Source organism: Aegilops tauschii, chromosome 1, assembly GCF_002575655.3.
Source record: "Aegilops tauschii subsp. strangulata cultivar AL8/78 chromosome 1, Aet v6.0, whole genome shotgun sequence".
NCBI classification, from domain to species: Eukaryota; Viridiplantae; Streptophyta; class Magnoliopsida; order Poales; family Poaceae; genus Aegilops; species Aegilops tauschii.
The window spans coordinates 501057528-501080879 of record NC_053035.3 but is presented as its reverse complement, the minus strand read 5'-3'; the positions used below and the strand labels follow the sequence as shown (position 1 = coordinate 501080879).

Genomic DNA, 23352 nt, shown 5'->3' with positions numbered 1-23352 from the left:
GTCCAGGAATTTTTCCATCTTCTTGTTTTCTGTCATGTGCTCGTCGTAGGCATAACGAGACAGCTGGGTGAACTGACCATTGTACTCTGTCACTGACATGCCTCTTTGTTTCAGGTCATCAAACTCTCTCTTCTTGATCTTTAGAATGCTCCTGGGGATGTGTGCCCCACGGAAACCTTCCTTGAACTCTTCCCAGGTGATGTTGTGTTCCCTGGGATGCATGTGTAGGAAGTTCTCCCACCATGCTGCGGCTGCTCCAGTAAGGTAGTGTGGTGCATAAAGCACTTTCTCATGATCTGAGCATTGAGCAATAATCAGTTTCCTTTCAATCTCACGAAGCCAATCATCGGCTTCCAGCGGCCTATCGGTGTGAGCAAAAGTTGAGGGGCGAGTCTTCTGCAACTCGGATAACTTGGAATGTGGTTGATAGTGTTCACGGTGATTTCCCATGTTGATGACATGGTTCATCATCTCTTGGTGTTGTTGCTGACTCTGCTCGAAGAGACGGCATACTTGAGACAGTGCTGCTTCGTTGTCTTGTTGGCTGGACTGACCCTGAGTGAAATTGTTGCTGGTCTGTGTCCCGTAAACCTCTTCTGGCTGATTGGGCATGGAGCGAGTCCATGGGCGAGACATTTTTCCAGTCTGAGGTATTAGTTGCAAAACCCATGAGAAAAACTGTGTAGCACGAGGAAACTCTTGCAAAGGCAACACAAATGATTTTTCATGGAAGAGAAGTGCTTAACACAAATCTTACATGCGAAAGCAAATACAAGATACAGCACTCAGGTTGTGCGTACACAAACCTGACATGTTATTTAAAACTAGCGTACTACTCCGGAAGGCAGCAAACACACCAATACAAACTAGCGTACAGATAAAAACAACACACCATACAAGCAGACATAACACACGGCTACTCGGTGCTCTCAGTCGGAGATGGTGAAGATCTCCTTCCCCTTGCCGATGGCAAGGCCCAGCGGTCCAGGAGAATCAACCTCCTCCTCTCTAGCTGGCTCCTGGCGTGCGACGCTGCGCTGCGGTGATGGTGCGGGGGCGACTGGTGGTAGAGCGCGTGCGGTAGGCGGTGCGGCTCTGACTGGAGTAGGGGCGATGACTCGGTCGAACTCCTCAGTGGTAGGCAGACGGCGAGCAGTGGCCAAAACGGCCGGTGCATACGAGGCTGAAGACGAGACGAATGTCAGAGGCGGCGCCGTGTGGAGAAGCTCCTTCCTGCTGGCAGGACCTCCCCGGACTAAGTCCATGCGGGCAGCCACAAGATCATCTACGAGGTTGTCGAAAGACTCCTCCAGAGCCTTGAGATACTCCACAACCATCTCGATGGCTTCGTCTCTTTCTCCTCGATGGCAGGCAAACACATAGTGGCTGGTGTATGGCACATGGCATGGGAGGTAGCGGTAGCGACGAGTCTTCATCGTAGGAAGGATGTCCCGAAGGCGAGCTATCGCCTCACGGGCAGCCATCTGCATGGCATGCCTCTCCGTAGGCATGGCCCTTCCCGTAAAACGGAAATGGCGAGCAGCAGATCGTCCTCCCCTGAACTGCACCACGGCTTGGTGCATAGACACGTCGTCACTGAGCTTGTGCTGATAGAGGGTGAACTCCGGGCGAGCTGTTGGCCCGATCGCGAGCTTGGTGATGGAGACGAGGAGCTTGACAAACCCCTCGGGCACGTTGGTGAACACTCGATTCTCACAGCCGCTGCCAGCCATCTACAAAAGTAGGCAAAAATTCTGAGTAGTCATGTCATAAATTTTATGATGACCAACAGAAAATAGCTACAATTGTAAAATGCTGAAGAAGCACTAAAGACGCTAATATCCGATTAGCGATCGCACCTAGTGGCTTCCTACGTCAGCCTGGCTCTGATACCAAGCTTGTCACGACCGGTTTTTCAATAAAATAATTATTGAGAAACCGATCCCTGTTACGGACCAGCGAGGAAGAATTCCTTCTCACTGATAGACAATACATTGGTCACAGAAGAAGAATACCAGGAGTACTAATTATAATACAAGGTTGAGCAGAGACTGCCCAACAATTTATTACATGCACGCCGATAAAACAATACGGCGGATAGGGTGGTAAACTACTAACTCACGATAATAACGATGGTCGAGATATCACCGCGGGGCGAGTGATATGACTCCAGAAGACTACAGCTCTTCGAGCGTCGGAGTGAGGCCCGAGACGACTTATTGCGGGTGGCGGAAGCGTAAACGATACAAGTGACCAAAATCCGGGATCGCGCAGGACTGACTGGGACTCCTCTAGGCGTCGGACGCGCTATCAAACTCTTCATCCAAGAGATCGCCTTCGTCAACATCTGGCCAAAACAACAAGCCAGGTGAGTACTATGAAAGTACTCGCAAGACAGTTTGGACATAAGGTATAACAAATGCAAACATGAAGCACATGAATAGGTTAACCAGTGCGATCAGACATAGAGGTAATAAATACTGGGTGCCAAGCGAGGGTCTGAATGACGCCTCGAGCGGCAACTGCAGAATAGTAATACTGGTGCCAAACGAGTGTCTGAAAGACTCCTCGAGAGGAAAATGCGGAATAATAATACAGGTGCCAAACGAGTGTCTGAAAGACCCCTCGAGCGGAAAATGCGGAATAATAATACTGGTGCCAAACGAGTGTCTGAAAGACTCCTCGAGCGGAAAATGCGGAATAATAATACTGGTGCCAAACGAGTGTCTGAAAGACTCCTCGAGAGGAAAATGCGGAATAATAATACAGGTGCCAAACGAGTGTCTGAAAGTCCCCTCGAGCGGAGAATGCGGAATAATAATACTGGTGCCAAACGAGTGTCTGAAAGACCCCTCGAGCGGAAAATGCGGAATAATAATACTGGTGCCAAACGAGTGTCTGAAAGACTCCTCGAGCGGAAAATGCGGAATAATAATGCCGCAGTCGGGTGTCGGGGCGACACCACATAAAGGGCTTATACCGGAAAATAAAGACAGTACGTGCCACAGTCGGACGTCTGAGCGACATCGCATAAAGGGCTTATATTGTAACACAACAATACAATAGTTCGGGAATATAACTTATCACAAGCACAAGACAAATATAATGTTAGTCCATCCACAGGAATAACAATGAAATTGAATTTACCACTTGAGCTTGTTCACCGGGGGCAAGTTTTTCACACGGATAGATTTGGATATAAAATCTACATTACTGATCATGGATACGATGATTTGGGAAGAATTGACTCTACAGAGTTTGTACTTAACCACAGCCAACGGATTTCAGTAGTCACGGGGACTAGTTCCGTCTACGGTGTTCTGGAAGGAACACGTCTAACCAGTACACACCCAATTTAACCATCCGAAGCCAGGGATCACCCTCGGCAACATTCAGGAAAAACCCTGAGTCGGGGAGGCTACAACCTCGCGGAGCATGGGATCAAATTTCTATACGCGCGCTATAAGGGGGTGCCCCCCCTCTCGGTCCCAACCGGAAACACCCATGCCCCCTGACCGAATGACTGGCTTTAATCCTGGGCCAAGGTACCATCATCCCGGCCTCTCTGTTTGGTGTGTACACGGAAAGAGGTTACCAACTTACTAAACCGCATCCCTGGCAATGAGACATGTGGTAGCACGGAAAGGGGAAGGGACGATAACACGGCTCCAACCATGTTAACGTCGATAAAGTCGGATGACACAAGGCTGGCATGCTACAACAGTACCACCTTACTGCCATTCATGTCACCACATGATTAGGCCACCTCTCATCAGAGGTCATTGCAACTTTGGAACATGCGGGAAAGGATCGATAACGTGGCTCCAACCACGTTAACATCGAAGAAAGTCGGATGACGCAAGGCTGGCATGCTGCAACAGTACCACCTTGCTGCCCTTCATGTCACCACATGATTAGGCCACCTCTCATCAGAGGTCATCGCGACTTTGGAACAACCGGGTCGTTGCCTTACAAGCAACGAGGCACTTATCGACACTCACATGCCACGCACAAACTTTCACATGAACATGCAAAACATCTGCCATATCAAATGTTCAAACATGCTTGCCTAGTTCGGAGAAGTCGGAGTCTAGCTCGGCGAAGTTCGCGGCTCCGTCCCCTCTCCCGGAACCTACGGCAATCACGAAACGGGGTACTAACGTGAAAACCAACACATGCACAGAAACTTTGCCAAATATTTTTCAAATAAATCCCATAAAAATCTAGACAAAATTTGAAGATTGTCAGAAAAAGAATCACTCAAAAATACCTTTTCATTAAAAAGTTATAAAGGTTTCTGTCCAGGGACCTTTCTGTAATGAAATAGAAAAGTTCCAGGGTTTTAACTGAGAAAACAGAAAACGGTTCGTTTGGAAATGCGCAAGCGCAAGAGAGAAAACGTATTTTGCCCGAAGACGCCAACAGAAAACGGTTCGGGGAAATGAAACAGAGGCTGACACGCGGGGCCCGCATGTCAGGTTTGAAAGCTCGCCGGCGCCCGAAGACGGCGGTGGACGCCGGCGTCGAACCACGGCGAGTTAGGAGAAACGGAGGGTACGAAGAGCTTCAGTGTCTTCTTCCGCGTCGGTGGGTGGTGGACTCGTCCAACGGGGAGCACCACGTCGACGGCGACACTATCTCCGGCGGACGGCGGTTCGGGTGAGGTTGGGGAACTCCGGTGGAGGGCTGCAAAGTATGAATTGAGGCGCGGGTCAGAACGGGTGATGCAAGGAGAAGCTACTGGCAAGAGAACGGGGGCTGCGGAGCACACACGGGGGCGAATCGGGCTGGATCCCGTGGCGGATCGCGGCGGCCGGAGTCGAGGAAGGAGACCCCCTCGCGGCTCTTCCAGTGGCTGGGCGTGCTCTAGGGGAAGTGTAGGGCTGGTGGGTGCTCGAGTTGAAGCTCGGGCCCCCTATTTATAGGCAGCTCGACGGGGTGGCCGTGAACGGAGAATCTCCGGCGAGCGATTACGGCGGAGCAGTGGGTTGTCAGGGGGTTTGAGCGGTCGAGCAGCATCAGTGGATGTTACTGGACTCGATTTGCAGCTGAACGGGGCTGGTCTGGGCGTAACGACGTCTGTCCACGGTGAGGTGACCGCACGAGCTCAACGGCGGCAGAGAGCGCGCTCCGCGCCCTGGGGTTCACGACGAGAGCGGCAGCGCGTTCGGGGGAGTGGAAGGCCACGCGGCGGGCTCCGGTGGTTTGGGCGGCGCTGGGTGGAGTCGGCGGCGCCGTGTCTCCCGCTGGCGTCCGCAAAGCCGCCGCCGGCGTCGGTCACGGGGCGGCGCACCTTCTGCTGCTCGTCGCCGACGCCCGCAAGATGCCAGGCACTCGTGCGGTGCAGGAACGAGAGGGCGAGGACGAGGAGCAAGGCGACGCGATGGCACTGGTGAGATCGATGTCATGTTCTGAAGAAAACGACAGTGAGCACTGACTGAACTCTGAAGTTAACTGAACTTGACAGTGACCATGCACTGCAGGTGTTCGACAGTAGGTTTTGGTAAGGAGATAAATTTTTCTGGAGGTGTAACTTGGTGAGATGGTCACTCAAAGCACCCAGGGGCTGCATGAATTTACTTGGAATTTTTGGAGAAAGTTTTGAATGAATTTCACCAAATTTGGCAAATCTGGTCCAAACTTGCAGCTGATGTAGTTTGAAAATTTTGAACTGGAGACCAGTGGATCTTCATGGTTCTAGGTTGAGGGTTCAAAGGACTAGGAGGGGAAATAAGTTTGGTGGTAAAAGTCCAAACAGAAAATGGAGTTCCTTTGTAAATCTCCAAGTGGTAGAATAGAAGGCAGAAAATATTTGAATAGATTTTGAATGGAGAATAAATACATGGGGAGGTTCAACTTGCTGGATTTGGTGTAAAACATGATCCAAAGGTGAGGGAAGGGTTAGGAGAGAACATTTGCACTAGGGCCATGGCAAGGAGGAATTGTTGAAAGTGGCTAAGGACTTTCCAAAAGCCATAGTGCAAAATCCAAAAAGATTTACAAAAGTTATTTTCCCAAATGAAAACCATTTTGTCTTGAGTCCAAAAGAGAAGCAAGGACCTCCAAGGTCAAAGGCAGATCTTGGGTGAATCCAAATAAAATTTTTGCCATAAAGAAAAGTATATGAGAGGGAGAGTTCTCTTGGAGAAATTTTTTTTAAAATCACTCCCTTCAAGTCAAATAAAATCTTTTGAAAAAGAAAAAAAAATCCAAATAAAAACTTGGGTGTCACACCGTTTGCAACTTGGGGGCTTGATATGGTTGGGCCCTTTAAGAGATCGAAGGATAAGAAGACCCACCTTTTGGTGGCGGTTGATAAGTTTACCAAGTGGGTGGAAGCAGAGCCAGTTAGTAAGTGTGACGCAGCCATAGCAGTTCAATTCATGAAGAAAGTGATATTCCGCTTTGGTTTTCCACACAGCATTATAACAGATAATGGCACCAATCTTTCCAAGGTTGCTATGGAGGAGTTCTGTCAACGAGAGCACTTCCGGCTTGATGTGTCATCAGTGGCCCACCCCCAGTCTAATGGTCAAGCGGAGAGAGCTAATCAAGAAATCCTGAAGGGTATCAAGCCCCGGCTTATGGTCCCTTTGTAGAGGACGCCGGGTTGTTGGGTGGAAGAGTTGCCTTCCGTTTTATGGAGCATTAACACCACCCCCAATAGATCTACGGGTTATACACCCTTCTTCATGGTTTATGGAGCGGAAGCAGTTCTCCCAAGTGATATTCGCCATGACTCGCCTCGAGTGGCAGCTTATGTTGAAGCGGACAATGAAAGAGCACGCCAAGAAGCATTGGACTTGTTAGATGAGAAACGGGACATAGCGGCGGCTCGCTCGGCGATTTATCAGCAAGACCTGCGGCGTTATCACAGCCACCGGGTTAAAACCAGAACTTTTCAAGAAGGCGACTTAGTGCTCCGGCTTATCCAAGATCAGACCGATATGCACAAGTTACCCCACCTTGGGAAGGGCCCTTTGTGGTCAGCAAGAATCTGAACAACGGATCATACTATCTCATCGATGTTTGAGAGCACAAAGACTCACGCAAGTCGGAGGAGGAGACGATCCGGCCGTGGAACATAGCTCATCTACGGCCTTACTACACCTGAGCCATAGGCTCCTATCATGTACATATTTTTGGCGATGTATATATTATGATCAATATAATAAACCGGAGCCCCGGCTAAAGCGGGGTATCTGTTATTTTCTCATATCACGAGTGGTTACATGGGGGTTTCCGTTTGTAAAGCGGCCTCCGGTTTACCCCCTGATTCAGCTTATACGGTTCTGTCTATATAAATCACTTGGGGGCTTGGTTGTATCCGAACCATTGCTACACCTCTTGATAGGCTCAAAGCCAAAAAGAACATTACTTAGGGGCCAAAGAGAGTGTTACACAAGAACAACTCAAACATAGGCACCCACTGAGCACAGCTCAAAATGTTGCTTGGGGGATCTTTGCTTCCACAGGAACAAAGAATCTACACCTTGCAATAGGCTATCAAGCCACGGCTTGGAAGCCTGGTGTATACACCTAAAACCCCGGGTTGACCTGCCTTCATCAAGTAAGTCACTCCGTCCAGGTAATCCTGGTATGACCCGTCGAACGTTTGACAGTTACTCTTCTAAAGACCCTGAACTTGTCAAAGTTAAAATGACGATTGGTTAATGTGAAGACCATCTTAAAAGGCTTTGTAAAACGGTTCAACTCGGTGGCCTGGCAGCCCATGAAAAGCCTCGGATTTGGGCCCAGCAGCCCTCAAAAAGCCTCGACTACAAGTTTTCCTTTGCTTTTATTTGTCAAAAAAAATTCTCCCTTGATAAATGTTTTGAGTTTAAACCGGCATCCAATGACCCGGCCTGACTATAAGTCATCAATATAAACCGGTATTTCTTAACCCGGCCTGGAGTTAACTATAAGTTGCCAGGATGATCATCCGGTGTTTATCATAACCCGGCATGACTTATTATATACCAGCATAGCATGGTTTGAGTTATCAGCACTCAAGATTTGGGTCATCACCCTTATTACAAGAACATTGGTAAATCAAACAAGGTGATTCAATATCACAGGTATGATGTTTTTCATATTTCATTATCTATAAAGCTTTGGTTATAAACCCTGGCTTTATCTTGGGCATTATGACCCGTCCGACGATAAACCGCCAGGACGATTTTCAGTCTATTTTTTGCAGAAACAGGACTATATAAAATTGTTAAGGATCATAAGCAAATATAGCATGACGGATTAACAATATTGTGCAAAATACATATGCACGATGGCATAACAGACCAAGTGTTCAAGCTAGCCTATTACAAGGCGTTTTGACTGCCCAAAAGATTAATTGTCTTTCACAAGGATGAAATTGTGCAAATAATAAACCGGCTCCCGGATTATGACTCTGCCTCAGGCTGATGCGAAGGTTGCGGGTCTTCCTGCGCCAGTTCAACCTCCCTCTCGCCACCCAGGGGCTGGAAGTCAACAGTTGTCCAATCAATCCCGGTTAAGGCTTGGAAGACAGCTTCATCGTTTATGAGGTCGGACAGTTCAATATCAGCAGCATAAGTATGCTTACGGTTTGGCGGGATCAGGTTTGCTACGTCATAAGTTGGTGCATACGTCCTCTTGCCGCTGGCATCGTAAAGATTGTGATAAAACGACAAGTCAGTATCTTCAGCCAACTTGCTTGCCAGTGGACTCATTTCTCGATTGATAGCCCTGAGATCATCATTATCAAATTCTGAACGGTCCTCCTTCTGGCTTGGATAACCATTCCCAATGTCTTCCGGATCGAAGTCAGATATCCAGGCTTTGGCACGAGTCAAGGCAGTAAGAGCACCGGCCCTAGCAGCTGATTTCTTCAATTCTTCAATCCGGGCAGGCAGCATGGATAACCTCTCCAGTGTTTCCTTGATCAGCGTTGGGGGCGGTTTATTATTGGAAGCTGTGCAGATGGCTCGTTGAGCGCCGGTATATAATTGCTCTACCAAAGTATAGGCAGCCTTCAACTTTTTACGCATATCTGCGCCAAGATGAGTAACACGGCTACCTGCAAAACGATCAGACTATTGTTAAATCGGAAGTTTCGTAACTGGCACTTGTTGAATTTTTTTGCAGAGGTTTATACCAAAGATGGCAGAGCTCATGGCATTGATCTGCCGCTTCAAGCTGCTCAGTTCTTCTATCGCCGGTTTAAGGGTGTTTTCAGCGTCTTCTGCCCGTTTTAACATAGTAGATTTTTCGGCTTCCCAGTCTGCCCGTTCACCTTTGAAGTACTCCTTCAGTTGTTCCATGGTTGTTAAAGCGGTGGTCAGCTCGCCTTTTACCTTGCAAGTCTCATCTTGCCGAGACTTGATATTTGCCTGAAGATCGGTGATTTGGGAATCTTTTTTGGTCAGTTTAGCCTGAAAGAGACAATTAATGAGTCAGTAATTCAACTTTGAAGTCCCAAACACATAACAAGTTATCTATTTGGCAATTGGGGGCTAATGTGGATTGCTTTTTATCAGCTGTCAATTTAAAGTCTCAAGCACATAACAAGTTATCTACTTGACACTTGGGGGCTAATGCATATTTGCTCACATTGGGATGGATCATCATAATCAGAAGTTGTGGAAGCAGCATGACAAGAGATGTACCGGCTCATTCTAAAAGTATAAACCGGTCCATGGGGACTACACCAGCAAAATTAACACAGTCGATTCTATTACAAGACCCGGTTCACAACATTTTTTATGAACCGGCCCCTGGGGGGCTACTGGAGTTGATATTCTGAGCTAGTTATAAGGAACAAAAAATTTATGGGCAAGTGATAGTTACCTCATAACGATCCTTCATCAGGCCCACTAAGCCGGCTTCATAGTCGCGGCTGGTATACAAGCTGTTCAAAAAGCCAGAATGAAGGTCTTGGGCGCTAAGATGAGTATAACTTGATAAATCAGATTTCCACTTGCCTTTGTCCATACCAGACAATTCCTCCTTGGCAGAATGCTTTGACAAAGTGACAGGACGGCCAGGGGAGGTGAATCCAATACCAGTTACAACAACATCATCGTCCGTAGTCTTGGCTGGACTTGGCGGTTTATCAGACGTTTTAACTGGGCTCGACGGATCAGCAGTTGGACTTGGTAGATCAATTGGCTGGCCTATTGGGTTTGATTCAACCGGTTCAACAAAAGTGTCAGTTGCTTGAGGTACCAGATCATCAAGAACAGTGTTAGCATCCGGATCGACAGCTTCTGGAATTCTCTCCGGTTCAGTAGCCGGTTCATCATCAGATGGTTTGCTCAACTTAGCTTTCTTGCTAGGTCTGGCTTTGGCACTGGAAAGAACAGGTACACAAGTCAGTATGATAAAATAATACAAGACCACAAAGGTTAAAGTATGTTATGCTTACCCAGGGATAGTTTTAAGGGGAGGAAGCTGTGTGGTTGATGACTCGCCGGATGATGAATGGGAAGTTCCCTGATAATTTGAGTCAGACGGATTAAGAGGATATCGGAAGTAACCCGCCTTAGGATAAAGTATGTCAGGAATATAGAAACCTCTTGGCGGCGTTTGCGAACCAGAGAGTTCGGTAAACCGGAGGAGGTCACCACTTGGCCGCTATGCCGGGTTGTGCAGTGACTTTCATGCTGCTGTGTCTTCAAAAGAAAGTGCGGATCCAAATAAGAAAGAGGGCATGCAAATTTTACTTTCCGGACGGCTCGACGGATTTTTGGCATTGGCACAGGATTTGAATCAGAAGAAAGAATGGTTACCTCGTCAGCATGGCTAGCCTCCGCATCATCCTGATAATGATCATTGTCAATAAGGTGTATAAAAAATGAACCAAGAGAGTCAAGTTCTACCTCTGAATCCGGATTATCCAGATCCTCATCAATGACTGGTTCAGATGGTTCAGCGGTCCTCCTTTTTGTAGGCTTCTTTGTGACTTTGGACTTGAGCCGAGGAGCTCTCACCGGTTTGTCCTGGGATTTCCTTTTCCAGAACGGATCGTCGGCCTGCACAGATGGAAAGTAAGTTATCAAAGAAAACTTATCAGATGATGGATTAAAGCAGAAATGCGATAAGTTCTACCTTTGGCGGTTTGTTGGCAGCATAAAAAGGACTGAGCCCGGTTTTGCTGCATACGTCTATTGACTCATCAAGCATTTTCTTGGCAGCTTCGGTGACTTCATCATCAGTAAGCTGGATATCAATATGACGTTGAGGGTCTTTCATGTCCCCTGTGTATTCACACATTAAACCGGGGCGCCGGCTTAAAGGCAAAACGCTCCATGAAACCCAGCATCAAACAAAGTCCACGCCTGTCATTCTGTTTGGAACAAAGGCTCTGAGTTTTGACAGCTGAGGGGCATATTTTGCTCGTTCCTGGGCAGACAGTCGTTGAGGAAAGGGATGAGTTTTTGTAAGCCGGTGTGGACGATAACCCGGCAAAGAATTTTCATTGTCCGGGGCCGTGTTCCGGCAGTAAAACCAAGTCTGATTCCAGTCCTTGGGATGACTATGAAGCTTGGCGTGAGGGAAATCGACATCCTTCCTTTTTTGAATTGAGACACCGCCTAGTTCAGTGTTGGGTCTGTCGGTAAATTCAGTACGGCGGTTTAGATAACAGAAATCCCGGAACAGCTCAACAGTAGGCTCTTCTTGCAGATATACTTCGCAAAATACTTGCCAATGACAAATATTGGACACTGAGTTTGGTCCGATGTCTTGAGGGCAGATCTGAATGCTAGCGAGCACGTCACGGAAGAATTTTGATCTGGGAGGGGTAAACCCTCTACCCAGGTGGTCAACAAACACAACAACTTCTCCATCCTAGGGTTCGGGAGGATTTTCTGGACCGGGAACTCGCCAATGAATGGTGTCTTTGCTTGCTAATGCGCCAGTTGCAACACACCCAGTCAATTGTGCTTCCGTAACCCGGGAAGGAACCCAATTGCAAGAATAAAACTGTTTGGCCATTTTGATGACAAGCTGGAAAAAGAAGTAATATCCGGTTTAAACTTCATGACTGGTACTTATAAACCGGCGTAACGATGGAAGAGGATGACATTGAAGCGCCTGTATATATTATCAAACCGGATTTGTGATATTTAAAGCAGGATGGCGGTTTAAAAGAGGGCTAATGGTACCTGGCGGGTTATCAGATTCTAAAGGTTAAACCGCCTATAATGGACCGGAAGCTACAGATCTGAAAAAATGCCTAAGTGTTGCGCAAACAGATTTCACAGATTGGTGTTATAATTTTGGATCTGACGCAGTTATAAAAGGAAGATAAATGGTAAACCAAAAGTTGCGACAGCAGAGGAACACATATGCTCGGATGGGATCTCATGCAAGAAAGGGTACTTTCTGAGGTTTATAAGGGGGTGCTAAACTACTGTAGCTCGCCTTTGCTATCAGATTCGGATCAAACTATGCGATCTAGGAAAGAAAAAAGACGAACAGTGAAGAACATCGACGAACAGTGGAAACCCTAATGCAGATCTGATATTTGAGAAGAAGAATACTTACCGGTGCTGCTGAACAGCGGAGGTGCGTCGCAGTTCTCTGGTCAAAACAGGTTGATGCAGCGGCCTTGGTTGGTGCAGACGCGAAGGTCGACGGCGGCGGCGGAGCTCGGGCTCTGAGGCGTCGCGAGGAAGAAGAAGATATGAAGAGACAAGGGGGGAAATGGAAAGGACCCTCGGTCTTATTTATAAAGGCGAAAGGATAAGTGTCAAGCGCGAGAATCGAGGAGCCTAACAGTTGGATATGTGACAGAGTTGTCGCCTCGATTGTCGGAGGCTCATTAATGAAGGTGAAGTATATACCATTTTAAATAACAGCTGACGTCATGGCGGTTTATCATGAAACTGGACGGTGACGTCATGGCGGTTTACAAGATTCATGCGAAGGTGTTGAAGAAATTTTCTCAAGTTTTTAAGATTGACATGAATCAGTCCAAATCAATCTGGGGCCTAATGTTGGGGATATTACTACTGGGTATAAACCGGCCAGGTGAGGCCGGGTTATCCCCATAATGGATTGTTTATATTTGAAGCCCATGAAGACAAGGAATAAGGCGCTTTACTACAGAGACTCAAAAGGCCCAAGGCCCAGAGGTAGATTAGGGCGTGTAGATGTAAATCGCCATGTAATGTATAACTTGTATCATGAGGTATGAGAAAGTGAACCGAGCCGGATACGTGTATAAACCAGCATCGGGACTCTGTAAGCCGGCGGGCGTCGACCTGTGTATATAAAGGCACGACCCGGCGGCGGTTCAAGGACAAGAAAAGAGCAGCTCGAGATCTAGGTAAAGCGATTCCGCTTCCTGATCATCGAGACCACATCAATCCCACCACAACTGGATCGTAGGTTTTTACCTTCACCGCAAGGGGCCGAACCAGTATAAACTCTCCCGTGTCCTGTGTCCGGTTTAACCCCTTTAAACTAACCTGTTGCGATGGCTCCACGACTAAATCCTTTTGCTAGGACATCTGCCGCGACAATTCCACGACACCCTATCTATCAATTAAGTGAGGTTCAAAATATACAGAATGCATCCCAATAGTTACTTCTATATAGATGGAGCTAATATATAATGTATGTTTGGTTTGGTTGCTAATTAAGTAAGGGCCTTGTTCAGTGGATTATCTGAAATCAGTTTATATGGCTGGATCGATTTCGGTAGTAGATTGATCGACTAACAGTGTCCGTGCTTAGTAAATAATGCTTAGTAAATAAATAACTGACCAGTATACGAAGTGCATCAATTGCGTTCAAGATATCAAAACCACAGCAACATTTATCTTATGCGTTTAATGATTTGCTAAAGGGATGAGTAAAAAGACATGCTCAGATCAACCAGGAAAATAAGTTTCTTAATGATATGATTTGCACGCAGTCATGTGCTACAAACAGCAGTACGTAAAGAAGTACAGGTTCAGGTCAGATTAAACAAGTACGACCATGATAAGTAAGTAATTTTCCTCTTGTTTCTGGCTAATACAAGAGGCACATGCAAGTTGCTTTTCCGATTGCACAGAATTCGATACCTCGCTGGAGAACTGTCGGGAGTGCATGAACCTGCTTGGCATGACTGCCGCCTGCGTTCGTTGGAGCTGAGAGCCACCGAGCCGGCGTGACTCCTCCATGTTAGAACCGCAGCCCTCTAGCTACCTTTCCTCTCACTTGAATGGAGGTGGAAGAAGAAGAACAATGAACACGAAAGATTTTCCGGCCGACGCACGAACGCCCAAATCTTTTTTCTCTTTACAATGTCTACATCGCAACAACACCGGCGCGACTACAAGCAGTACAGAAGGGGGGCTTATACCCGGTGCCCACACACCCAACACCCACTAACAGCACGCACCACACCAGCCACTACCACATGACCCCGCCACTAACAAGCTAACTACATCCACGCCCACGCACAGCATGCATTGACTAATGGCCACACAACTCATACCGTGCGCACGTGCATGCAGCTGTTTGTTGCCAGCTCCCGCGGGCGGCTAGGCCAAGACCAACCGGCCATGATCAAGATTATTGCTTACAATTTCCCTTCTAATCTTGACACGGCTGGGCGTCGACGTCTCCACGCACCGCTGCGACATGCCATGTGCTCGCCGTCGCCGGCGTTGATGTAGCTCGCGTAGTTGTCGTCGTTACCTGGCGCACCGATGCCGGTCGCACCGTGCTCCGTCACGACTCCGGCAACACATGCCGAGCTCCTTCTCCACCGACGACACACGTCAGGCGTTCCTCTGCGCCCTGCACGTCCCGCGCACACCCGACGCGCCCGACGAGCCCAACCGCACCAGTGCGTCCCGCACGTCCCGCGTGCACCCGACGCGCCCGACCACACCACACGCCATGGACTCACCGCACGCCGCCTTCGCGTCCGCCATGGCAGCCGCCAGCTACAAACGGCGGAATGATGTAGCCGAACTCGAGCACGGACTCGAGCAGAACGGCGACATGCGCCTCCTCCCAACGTCAACCGCACGCTCGTACGTGCGCCCGCGGTCCTGACGCGCCCGACGCGTCCAGTGCGCACCCATAACACGCACCGGTCGCGCCCGGCTCGCCGCCGCGGCTTATTGCCCTGCACCGCTGCGTTTGCACCTCCATGCCGCCACGCCGCGCCACCGCAGTCTCTGCGCCACCACGCAGGTCCGCCGCGGCCGCCGCGGCTCCGTGCCACGCGCCTCCACGGTTGTCGCGCCGAGCCGCCGCGACCTCTGCACCACCACGCAAGTCCTCTGCGGCCTCCTCGTCTCCGCGACCACCGTGCTCTTTGCGCGCACGACATCACACCGCACAGCCGCGGACTCGCCGCGCGTCGCCGTCGCCACGCGCCGTAGCCGATGCCTCCATGTCGGCCGCGTCCGCCGTGGACGCCACCGCGCGCCACGGCCGCTCCTCGAACCTTGTGGCTCTGATACCAATTGTTGGAACCGCGGCCCTCTAGCTACCTCTCCTCTCACTCGAACGGAGGTGGAAGAAAAAGAACAGTGGTCACGAGAGATTTTCCGGCCGGCGCACGAACGCCACCACGGGCGCACGAACGCCCAAATCTTTTTCCTCTTTACACTGTCTACATGGCTACAACACCGGCGCGACTACAAGCAGTACAGGAGGGGGGTCTTATACCCGGTGCACACACACCCAACGCCCACTAACAGCACGCACCACACCGGCCACTACCACATGACCCAGCCACTAACAAGCTAACTACATCCACGCCCACGCACAGAATGCATTGACTAACGGCCACACAACCCATACCGTGCGTGCGTGCATGCAACTGTTTGTTGCCAGCTCCCGCGGACGGCTAGGCCAAGACCAACCGGCCGTGATCAAGATTATTGCTTACACTCCATGACCGCAGCCTGTGTCCGCTGGAGCAGCGAGCCACCGAGCCTTCTCGCCGTACATCGAAGCGCCGCCGCCATGGATCTTCGCTGGCCTTGCTTGATTTCACCAGGAGCTAGATTGATTCACGAGAACTGTGTATGTGTGTTGGGACTCGCAAGGAACGACGAACACACGCACTAGATTTCTCTCCTTATTTTTTCTCTCACGATTTTTTCTAAAAAAAGTCTCACGCAAGGTTGTGTTTCTATATATACAAGAACAACCGACAAAACAACTTAATCCTACTCTTACTACTAAGTACTAACACGTAGCAGACTCGAACTCGCACGCATATGCTATACTGCCACCTAAGCTAGCTAAGGACGGGCCAACTCTGAATGTTCCTATCAAGCTACAGTTTTGATGGATGCATGAACACAATCTACTCGAATAGTCAATAGATAGATAGATATATAATAACATGATACCATGTCACACAATATCACAAGGTACGATAGCATAGTGTTAGCTAGCCAAACTGTAGAGGTCATAATTGAACTGAAAACTAGATTGGCCATCTTTGGTTCTCATTTTTCGATCTTGTCTTCACTGGTTTCCTTGGTAATAGCCTCGCCTTCTACCACCTTGTCTGAATCGAGACCATAAACAGCAGTAGAAATCATACACAAAAATATCAACTTGTTAGCTGCATCGATTACACCCTGAACCGTACGTCCGTTGGACATCAAGCGCCTGCAGGTAAAGAGTGGTAGGTCAAATGAGATTATATGTGCGAAGTCCTGTCAAGCAAACAAATAAACAGGAAATTAAGGGAGAAAATGATCAAGTTGCATGCTCTGATATTGTACGTACAACGTAGAGGCATCTGGTCCTGGAGTGTTCTTTAACCGAGCTATCGAGGCTTCCAGCTTCTTCATCTTCATGTCCAGCTCAAATTCCAAGGCAGGGGACTTGCCAGCATGCTGGATTCATACACATAGATAATGGTCTGTACTTGCTTTGCATCATCAATCACTAAGTAAGCGCTGATTGCGAATGGTAAATAATTAGGAAGGATATTGTCTTGTCTCTCAACTAAGTGAAGCTCCATATGTATAGAATGCATCGTGCTTGTGTAGCATCTAGTCACATAATCATACTTACTGTACATGGATAAATGAAGTCACAGAATCATACTAGGAAGTACATCAGGCAGAAGATAAGATGGTTCAAGATATCAAAACCGCAGCAACATCCATCTTATGTGTTGCCACTAATTATTTGCTAAAGGGATAAGCCAAAAGCCATCATGCTCGGATTAACCAGGAAAAATAAGGTTGCTTAATGATATGATTGGCATGCTGTCCATCTACTGGTACATATGAGGTTAAACACACATGCATGCTGCTGTTTCGATTGCACAGATTATCTCTGGTTATATCGGCACTTGATGCCGTGAGATAGAAAAATCATGAGGAAAAAAAATCAATTTTGGTTAACAACTTTAGATACCTCGCTGGAGACCTCGCCGGAGAGCTGGCGGGAGCGCATGAACCTGCTTGACACGAACCGGCGTCCCTCCTCCGCGGCCGCCGCCTGCGTTCGCTGGAGCACGGAGCCACCCAGCCTCCTCGCGGCGCACCGAACCGACGCCATCGTCGACGGCCTGCGAACAATCAGTTAGGGATTAGCACGACAAGTTCGTCACGAATCACTAGTTCACCATGGCCGGCGGGCCGCGGCTCTCCCACCCCACCATTGACACACACACACACCATCGATCAGATTGCAGTCTTTGGAGATTTTGGTGAGGGTACCTTGCTGGTCGATCTGGGCGTTCTTTCCACAGGCGGCTAGGGTTCTTTTTTTTTTTTTTTTTTGAGGGAAAGGCGGCTATGGTTCCTAGTTCGCCTTCTTTCCACCTCCGCCGACAACAAGAATGGGTTGGTACTTTTCCTCTTATTAATAAGAACTCTTTCCTTCTTTGTTTTTTTACTACTTTGTTTATTTTCCCGCATAGACTTGCTTCGTATAAACACCCAAATGCATCTTATAACCGATTTTCTTTGACAAAGAGAATATATTAATACCACGGAGATACCAATTACAACCTACCTCTGCACCAATCAAATGTTAAGACATCACAGATGGACACAACCAAAAACCAAAAAAAGAAGAAAAAAGAAAGGTCTTGCCATAGTGAACAATTCCTTGCAGTGCAGCACAAACCACCGTCAAAGACAACACCTGAAGTTCAGATTCTCCAAAAGCGACATATTTAACAGTGACCAGCGCCATCGTCTCCCAACTAAAGATCTTAGATTTTCACCCTGAAGAAAGTCCACGCTCTCAAAACAATGCCTTCAACAAGGCCTTTGCTAGGTACAACTAATTAAGGTCAGACCTTGGGTTTTCTCCTTGAAAGATAAGACTCAGTACTCCTTTAGTGCTGCCGCCTCCACATGCCGAGGCTACTGCTGAGAGTCATGAAACACCAAGCAAAGTCTTCATTGCCTCGAAGACTCGGTCGGCCATTACCAGTTCTCCAATTTCAGCCGTCATAACATTCTTCACCATTGTCAGCCCCACGAAAATTGAAACACCGACATGTCTGATGAGGTCAACAGATAGCGAAGCTCGCCACGCCCTCCTGGAGTAGCACAGGCTGATAATAACAGTGCGAACAACCAGATCCCATCTAATTCAGAAATCTATGGTTGTCATGCGCCCGAAAGATCTCTGGCAAAGCCTTCCGAAACTCGTCAACGGCCAGATCGATGAGAACGGCAACATGCAGATCACCGTCTTTGCGCGAGAAGAATCCTGATTCAGAACCAGCAGGCCCCATGCCGTCGGTCATATCAATGGACGAGAAGACGACCGTGACGCCCAAATCGGGCCCTACGGCCCATATCGTACCCGGCGCCGCCACTCTTGCATGATGCAGGCCGTTGTCACTCGTCCGCGCAATCGAGGCATCCAGCAGCCGCCAGGCCCTCTAGCCGCCAAAGCGCCGATACCTCCATGGAGCAACTCTACGCCAATGCCTTCATCTCGCGCCGCCACAGCAACCTCCCTCCGAGCTCCGCCGTACCTCCCCACTGTGAGTCGAGAGACTCCATCACGGCGCCCTCTGTGACGTGAATCCCCCGGGCGAGGGACTCCCATCGTGGCGTGCAGGCCATGCCCGCCGCCACCGCTGGCGCCGTAGGCAGCGGCGCCCAGGGGAGTGCGGCGGCGGCGGTTGTTGGCTAGGCCCTAAACCCTAAACCACCAGAGGCCTACACTTTGACATCTATCATCTATGCTTGTGTGCTGCCGTGGCCAGAACTAACAGGTAGGAATCTTGTCGAGAAAGTACTTCGACGGCAGTCATGGAGCGTGACCGAAACACAAGAGGGGGCCAACTCTATGCTCCTATCAAGCTACAGTTTTGTTGGATGCATGCACGTAATCTACTCGAATAGATAAAGCTCTTTCGAAAAAAAATAGCTCTATCTACTCGAATAGATCTAGCTTTTTTGAAAAAAATAGCTCTATCTACTCAAATAGATAGAGGTCATAATTGAACTGAAAACAAGCTTGGGCCATCTTTGGTTCTCAGTTTTGGATCTTGTCTTCACTGCTTTCCCTGGTACTAGCTGTGGCTTCCACCCCCTTGTCTAAACCGAGACCGTAGACAGCAGCAGAAATCATACACAAAAATAATAACCCTTTAGCTGCATTGACCGTAGGACATCATACACATGTGGTAGGTCAAATGTGAGTATCATACACATGTGGTAGGTCAAATGTGACCGTAGGACATCATACACATTTGACATCATTTGACCTACCACTCATTAAACCGAGACCGTGTACACCCTGAACTGTACGCCCGTAGGACATCAAGCGCCTGCAAGTATTGAGTGGTAGGTCAAATGAGATTATATGTATCAACTCCTGTCAAACAAACAAATAAACGGGAAATTAAGGAAGTAATTGATCAAGTTGGATGCATCTTCTTTGATCGTCTGATATTGTACGCACAACGTAGAGGCATGTGGTCTTGGAGTGTTCTTCAACTTAGCTATCATGGCTTCCAGCTCCTTCCTGTTCTTTTCCAGCTCAGAATCCAAGGCAGGGAACTTGCCAGCATGCTGGATTGATACACATAGAAATGGTCACTCTACTTGCGTTACGTATCATCAATAACTAAGTAACCGCTGGTTGCCATTTGTAAATATCTAAGAAGGATATTGTCTTGTCTGTCAATTAAGTGAGGTTCCATATGTAGAGAATGCATCGTGCATGTGTAGGAACTAGTCGCAGAATCATACTTACTGTATATGAATAAATGAAGTCACAGAATAATACAAGGAAGTACATCATGTAGAAGATGAGATGATTCAAGATATCAAAACCGCAGCAACATCCATCTTATGTGTTGCCACTCATTAATACCGAAAAATGCTAGTGCCATTTGCCCCTGCTTTACAGATAATGCATCGACCATACAAGACCATCACATACAACTCAACACCACGCCACACCACAACACAACACACCCAAGGCCTGATACAACATGTACACGAACAGCCACACCACCCCAACATGCCAAGCCAACGGCAAATGAGCAATGAGGGCCCTGCTTGAAGTAGTCGGAGTACTCCACTATGACAGAACTGTCACAAAGAGACAAAGCTGAGTTTGAGGAATGTTGGCATCCAAGACGGTGCCTTCAAGAAAGGGACCAACACCGGAGTGCTGTCACCATCGGATCCAAAGGATCATGGTTCTCTACTGGACCATCCGAAGGGGTAAAGTAGCCACGATGATGCCTTCAGGAAGGAGACGATGCCCACGTGCGCAGCCGCCGTCAGCCCGACCAAGCCGCACGGGGAATATCCCGTGGCACGCACACTCTACCTTGGAAGTGTCACCACTCGCCGAAGAACCGTCCGCCACGCCGCCCGGACGGCCATAGATACCAGCCCGTACATGAGCCGCGCACCCCGCCCACGAGAAGCGCGACACCCACCACCAAGGCCGCCGTCCAAGGCAAACAAGACCTCACCGCAACTAGCACGACGGCAAATGGGCGTCGCCGACCGGTGAGAGGTAGAAGGCACCTCCTTCCACCCAACAATGGACCCTCTGGCAGGAAAGAAGCCCAACCAACCAGATCGAAGCAGTGGCACCCTCGTCGAGCCGCTGTGTAGAACTGCACGCACCAGCCATTTCAACGAAAAGCTCGGGTTATGGGAGAGGGCCGCACATTAAACTCCAACACCCCCCCTCCCTCACATCTATGCTCCTTTGGAGTTTATGACATGGGCAGCGGAAGTGGGGCAAACCGCAATTATTTATTGCGTTTACTGGGTTTTGAACCCTAAACCTCTTGGTTGCATGTTTATGGACCTAACCAGTTCACCCATGAACTCAAGCTGACGGGGAAAGATGGGCTCTGCATTTATAGTCAACACTCATAATTTAATTACGTCAGTCAAGTCTTAAACTCAAAACCTTTTGGCTCCGATACCATGTAGAGCTGCACGCACCAGCCAGTTCACCCAAAAGCTCGAGCTATCGGAGAGGGCCTATACTCCCACACACCGATCTCCCACAAACAGAGCCGCCCTCATCCGCCGCATCCACCATCCGAAGAGCAGAGGAGGAGGAGGTCAACCACCTCCGTCACACTCCTAACCCCACCAGCCGGACGCCACGACATGGGCGGCCGCCGGTGATCCACGCCGCCCGCGGCCTGCCCCACGAGATTAGATCTTAAAGGGTTGCAAGAGTCGAAGCAACCAACTCTGGTCCCGCGTGCACTTCCTCCATGCCGCTCACCGCACCGCCGACATCTTCCAGCCCTGCCGCACCGCTATGCTGCCGCTCCCAACGCCTAGGGCGGCACTGAGGTTCGGGTGAGCCACCCCGCGTCAAGCCACCCATGTGAGGGGAAGAAGAACTCCCTGCCGCCGCCGCCAGCGGTTGGGCGTGGTTGTGGCCCCCGATGGGAGGAGAGGAGAAGGCGGGGAGTCCCGCCCGTGGCTAGGGCTAGTCTCCCGGGCGCTAGCGAGGGCGTCACCGGAGAAACGGGAAAGGGTGCGGTGCCACTAATTATTTGCTAAAGGGATAAGCAAAAAGCCATCATGCTCGGATTAACCAGGAAAAAAAGGTTTTCTTAATGAAATGATTTGCATGCTGTCCTGTTGCTAGTAAGTCAGGATGTACATGCATGTTCAGGTCAGGATAATCAAGTTGATTATGATAAGTAATCTTGTTTTTGTTTCTAGCTAATACAAGAGACACATACATGCTGCTGTTTCGATTGCACAGGATTTCACTGGCTACATCGGCACTTGATGCCGTGAGATACAAAAATCATGAGAGAAAAGGTCAAATTTGGTTAAGATACCTGATCGCGACATCGCCGGAGAGCTGGCGGTTGCGCATGAACCTGCTTGGCACGAGCCGGCGTCCCTCCTCCGCGGCCGCCGCCTGCGTTCGCTGGAGCACGGAGCCACCCAGCCTCCTCGCGGCGCACCGAACCAACGCCATCGTCGACTGCCTGCGCACAATCGGTTAGGGTTTAGCATGACAAGTTCGTCACGAGTCACTAGTTCACCACCGCCGGCGTGCTGCGGCTGTCCCGCCCCACCATCGATCAGTTGCAGTCTGTAGAGATTTCGGTGAGGATACCTTGCGGATCGATCTGGGCCTTTCACAGGCCCTCGTTCCACCTCCGCCGACAACAATGGGTAGGCGCTTTTCCTCTTATAATAATAACTCTTTGTTTCTTTCTTTTTCGGAAACACTAACGCCCACACTTGTGGCACTTTTCCAACTCGCCCACACGCCTAAATCATCGTCCAATGCAGTTTGCATAAATCTTGACACGAAAAGGTGAATTTGATGTGCCACGTAGGACGGGGCTAGTGTGTGGGCGTTGGAGAGTTTGCCCACACGCCCCGCACCATGCTGTTTGCCAGCTGCCTGTGTGGGCGAACTAATTTCTGCCCACACAGCCACCACCTAGTCCATGCGCGTGTGGGCGAACTGTTTTTCGCCCACACGACGACTCCTACGTTGTGGATGGCAACTGCAGTTACGCGAACGTGGCAACTAGGTAAACACACATGGCAACTATAATTCGTTGCTTGACGGCAACTGCAGTTGCGCGTACGTGGCAACAAGATAAACACACATGGCAATTGTGATTAACCATATGCTTAGACCACTCGTGACAACTAGGTAAACACACATGGCAACTACTGTTTGACCATATGTGGCAAGTAGTTAATCACATACGGCAACTACGATTTGATTACACGCGGCAACTACCATAAATTAGACATGGCAACTATAGTTAACCAAAACAGATAGAGTTGCCGTGCTTTTACAACTACACTTGCCATCCCGGATAACTACATCTGCCATCCCGGATGGCAACTAAATCGTCATCCCGCGGGTACCTAACCTAGCTGCGCTAGGACGTGTGGGCATTCT

The 23352-nt window shown here is 49.1% G+C and overlaps 1 protein-coding gene across 1 annotated transcript in view; it reads right to left on the bottom strand.

Annotated features, from left to right (window-relative positions):
- Nucleotides 1-16400: 16400 nt before the first annotated feature.
- Nucleotides 16401-23352, bottom strand: part of LOC109764403 (uncharacterized) — a 29306-nt gene continuing 22354 nt past the window's right edge. The window contains exon 5 of the mRNA XM_020323234.4: nt 16401-16507. Within this exon, the coding sequence (XP_020178823.2) occupies nt 16465-16507 (43 nt within the window). The 3' untranslated portion in view covers nt 16401-16464. The remainder of the gene's footprint in view (nt 16508-23352) is intronic.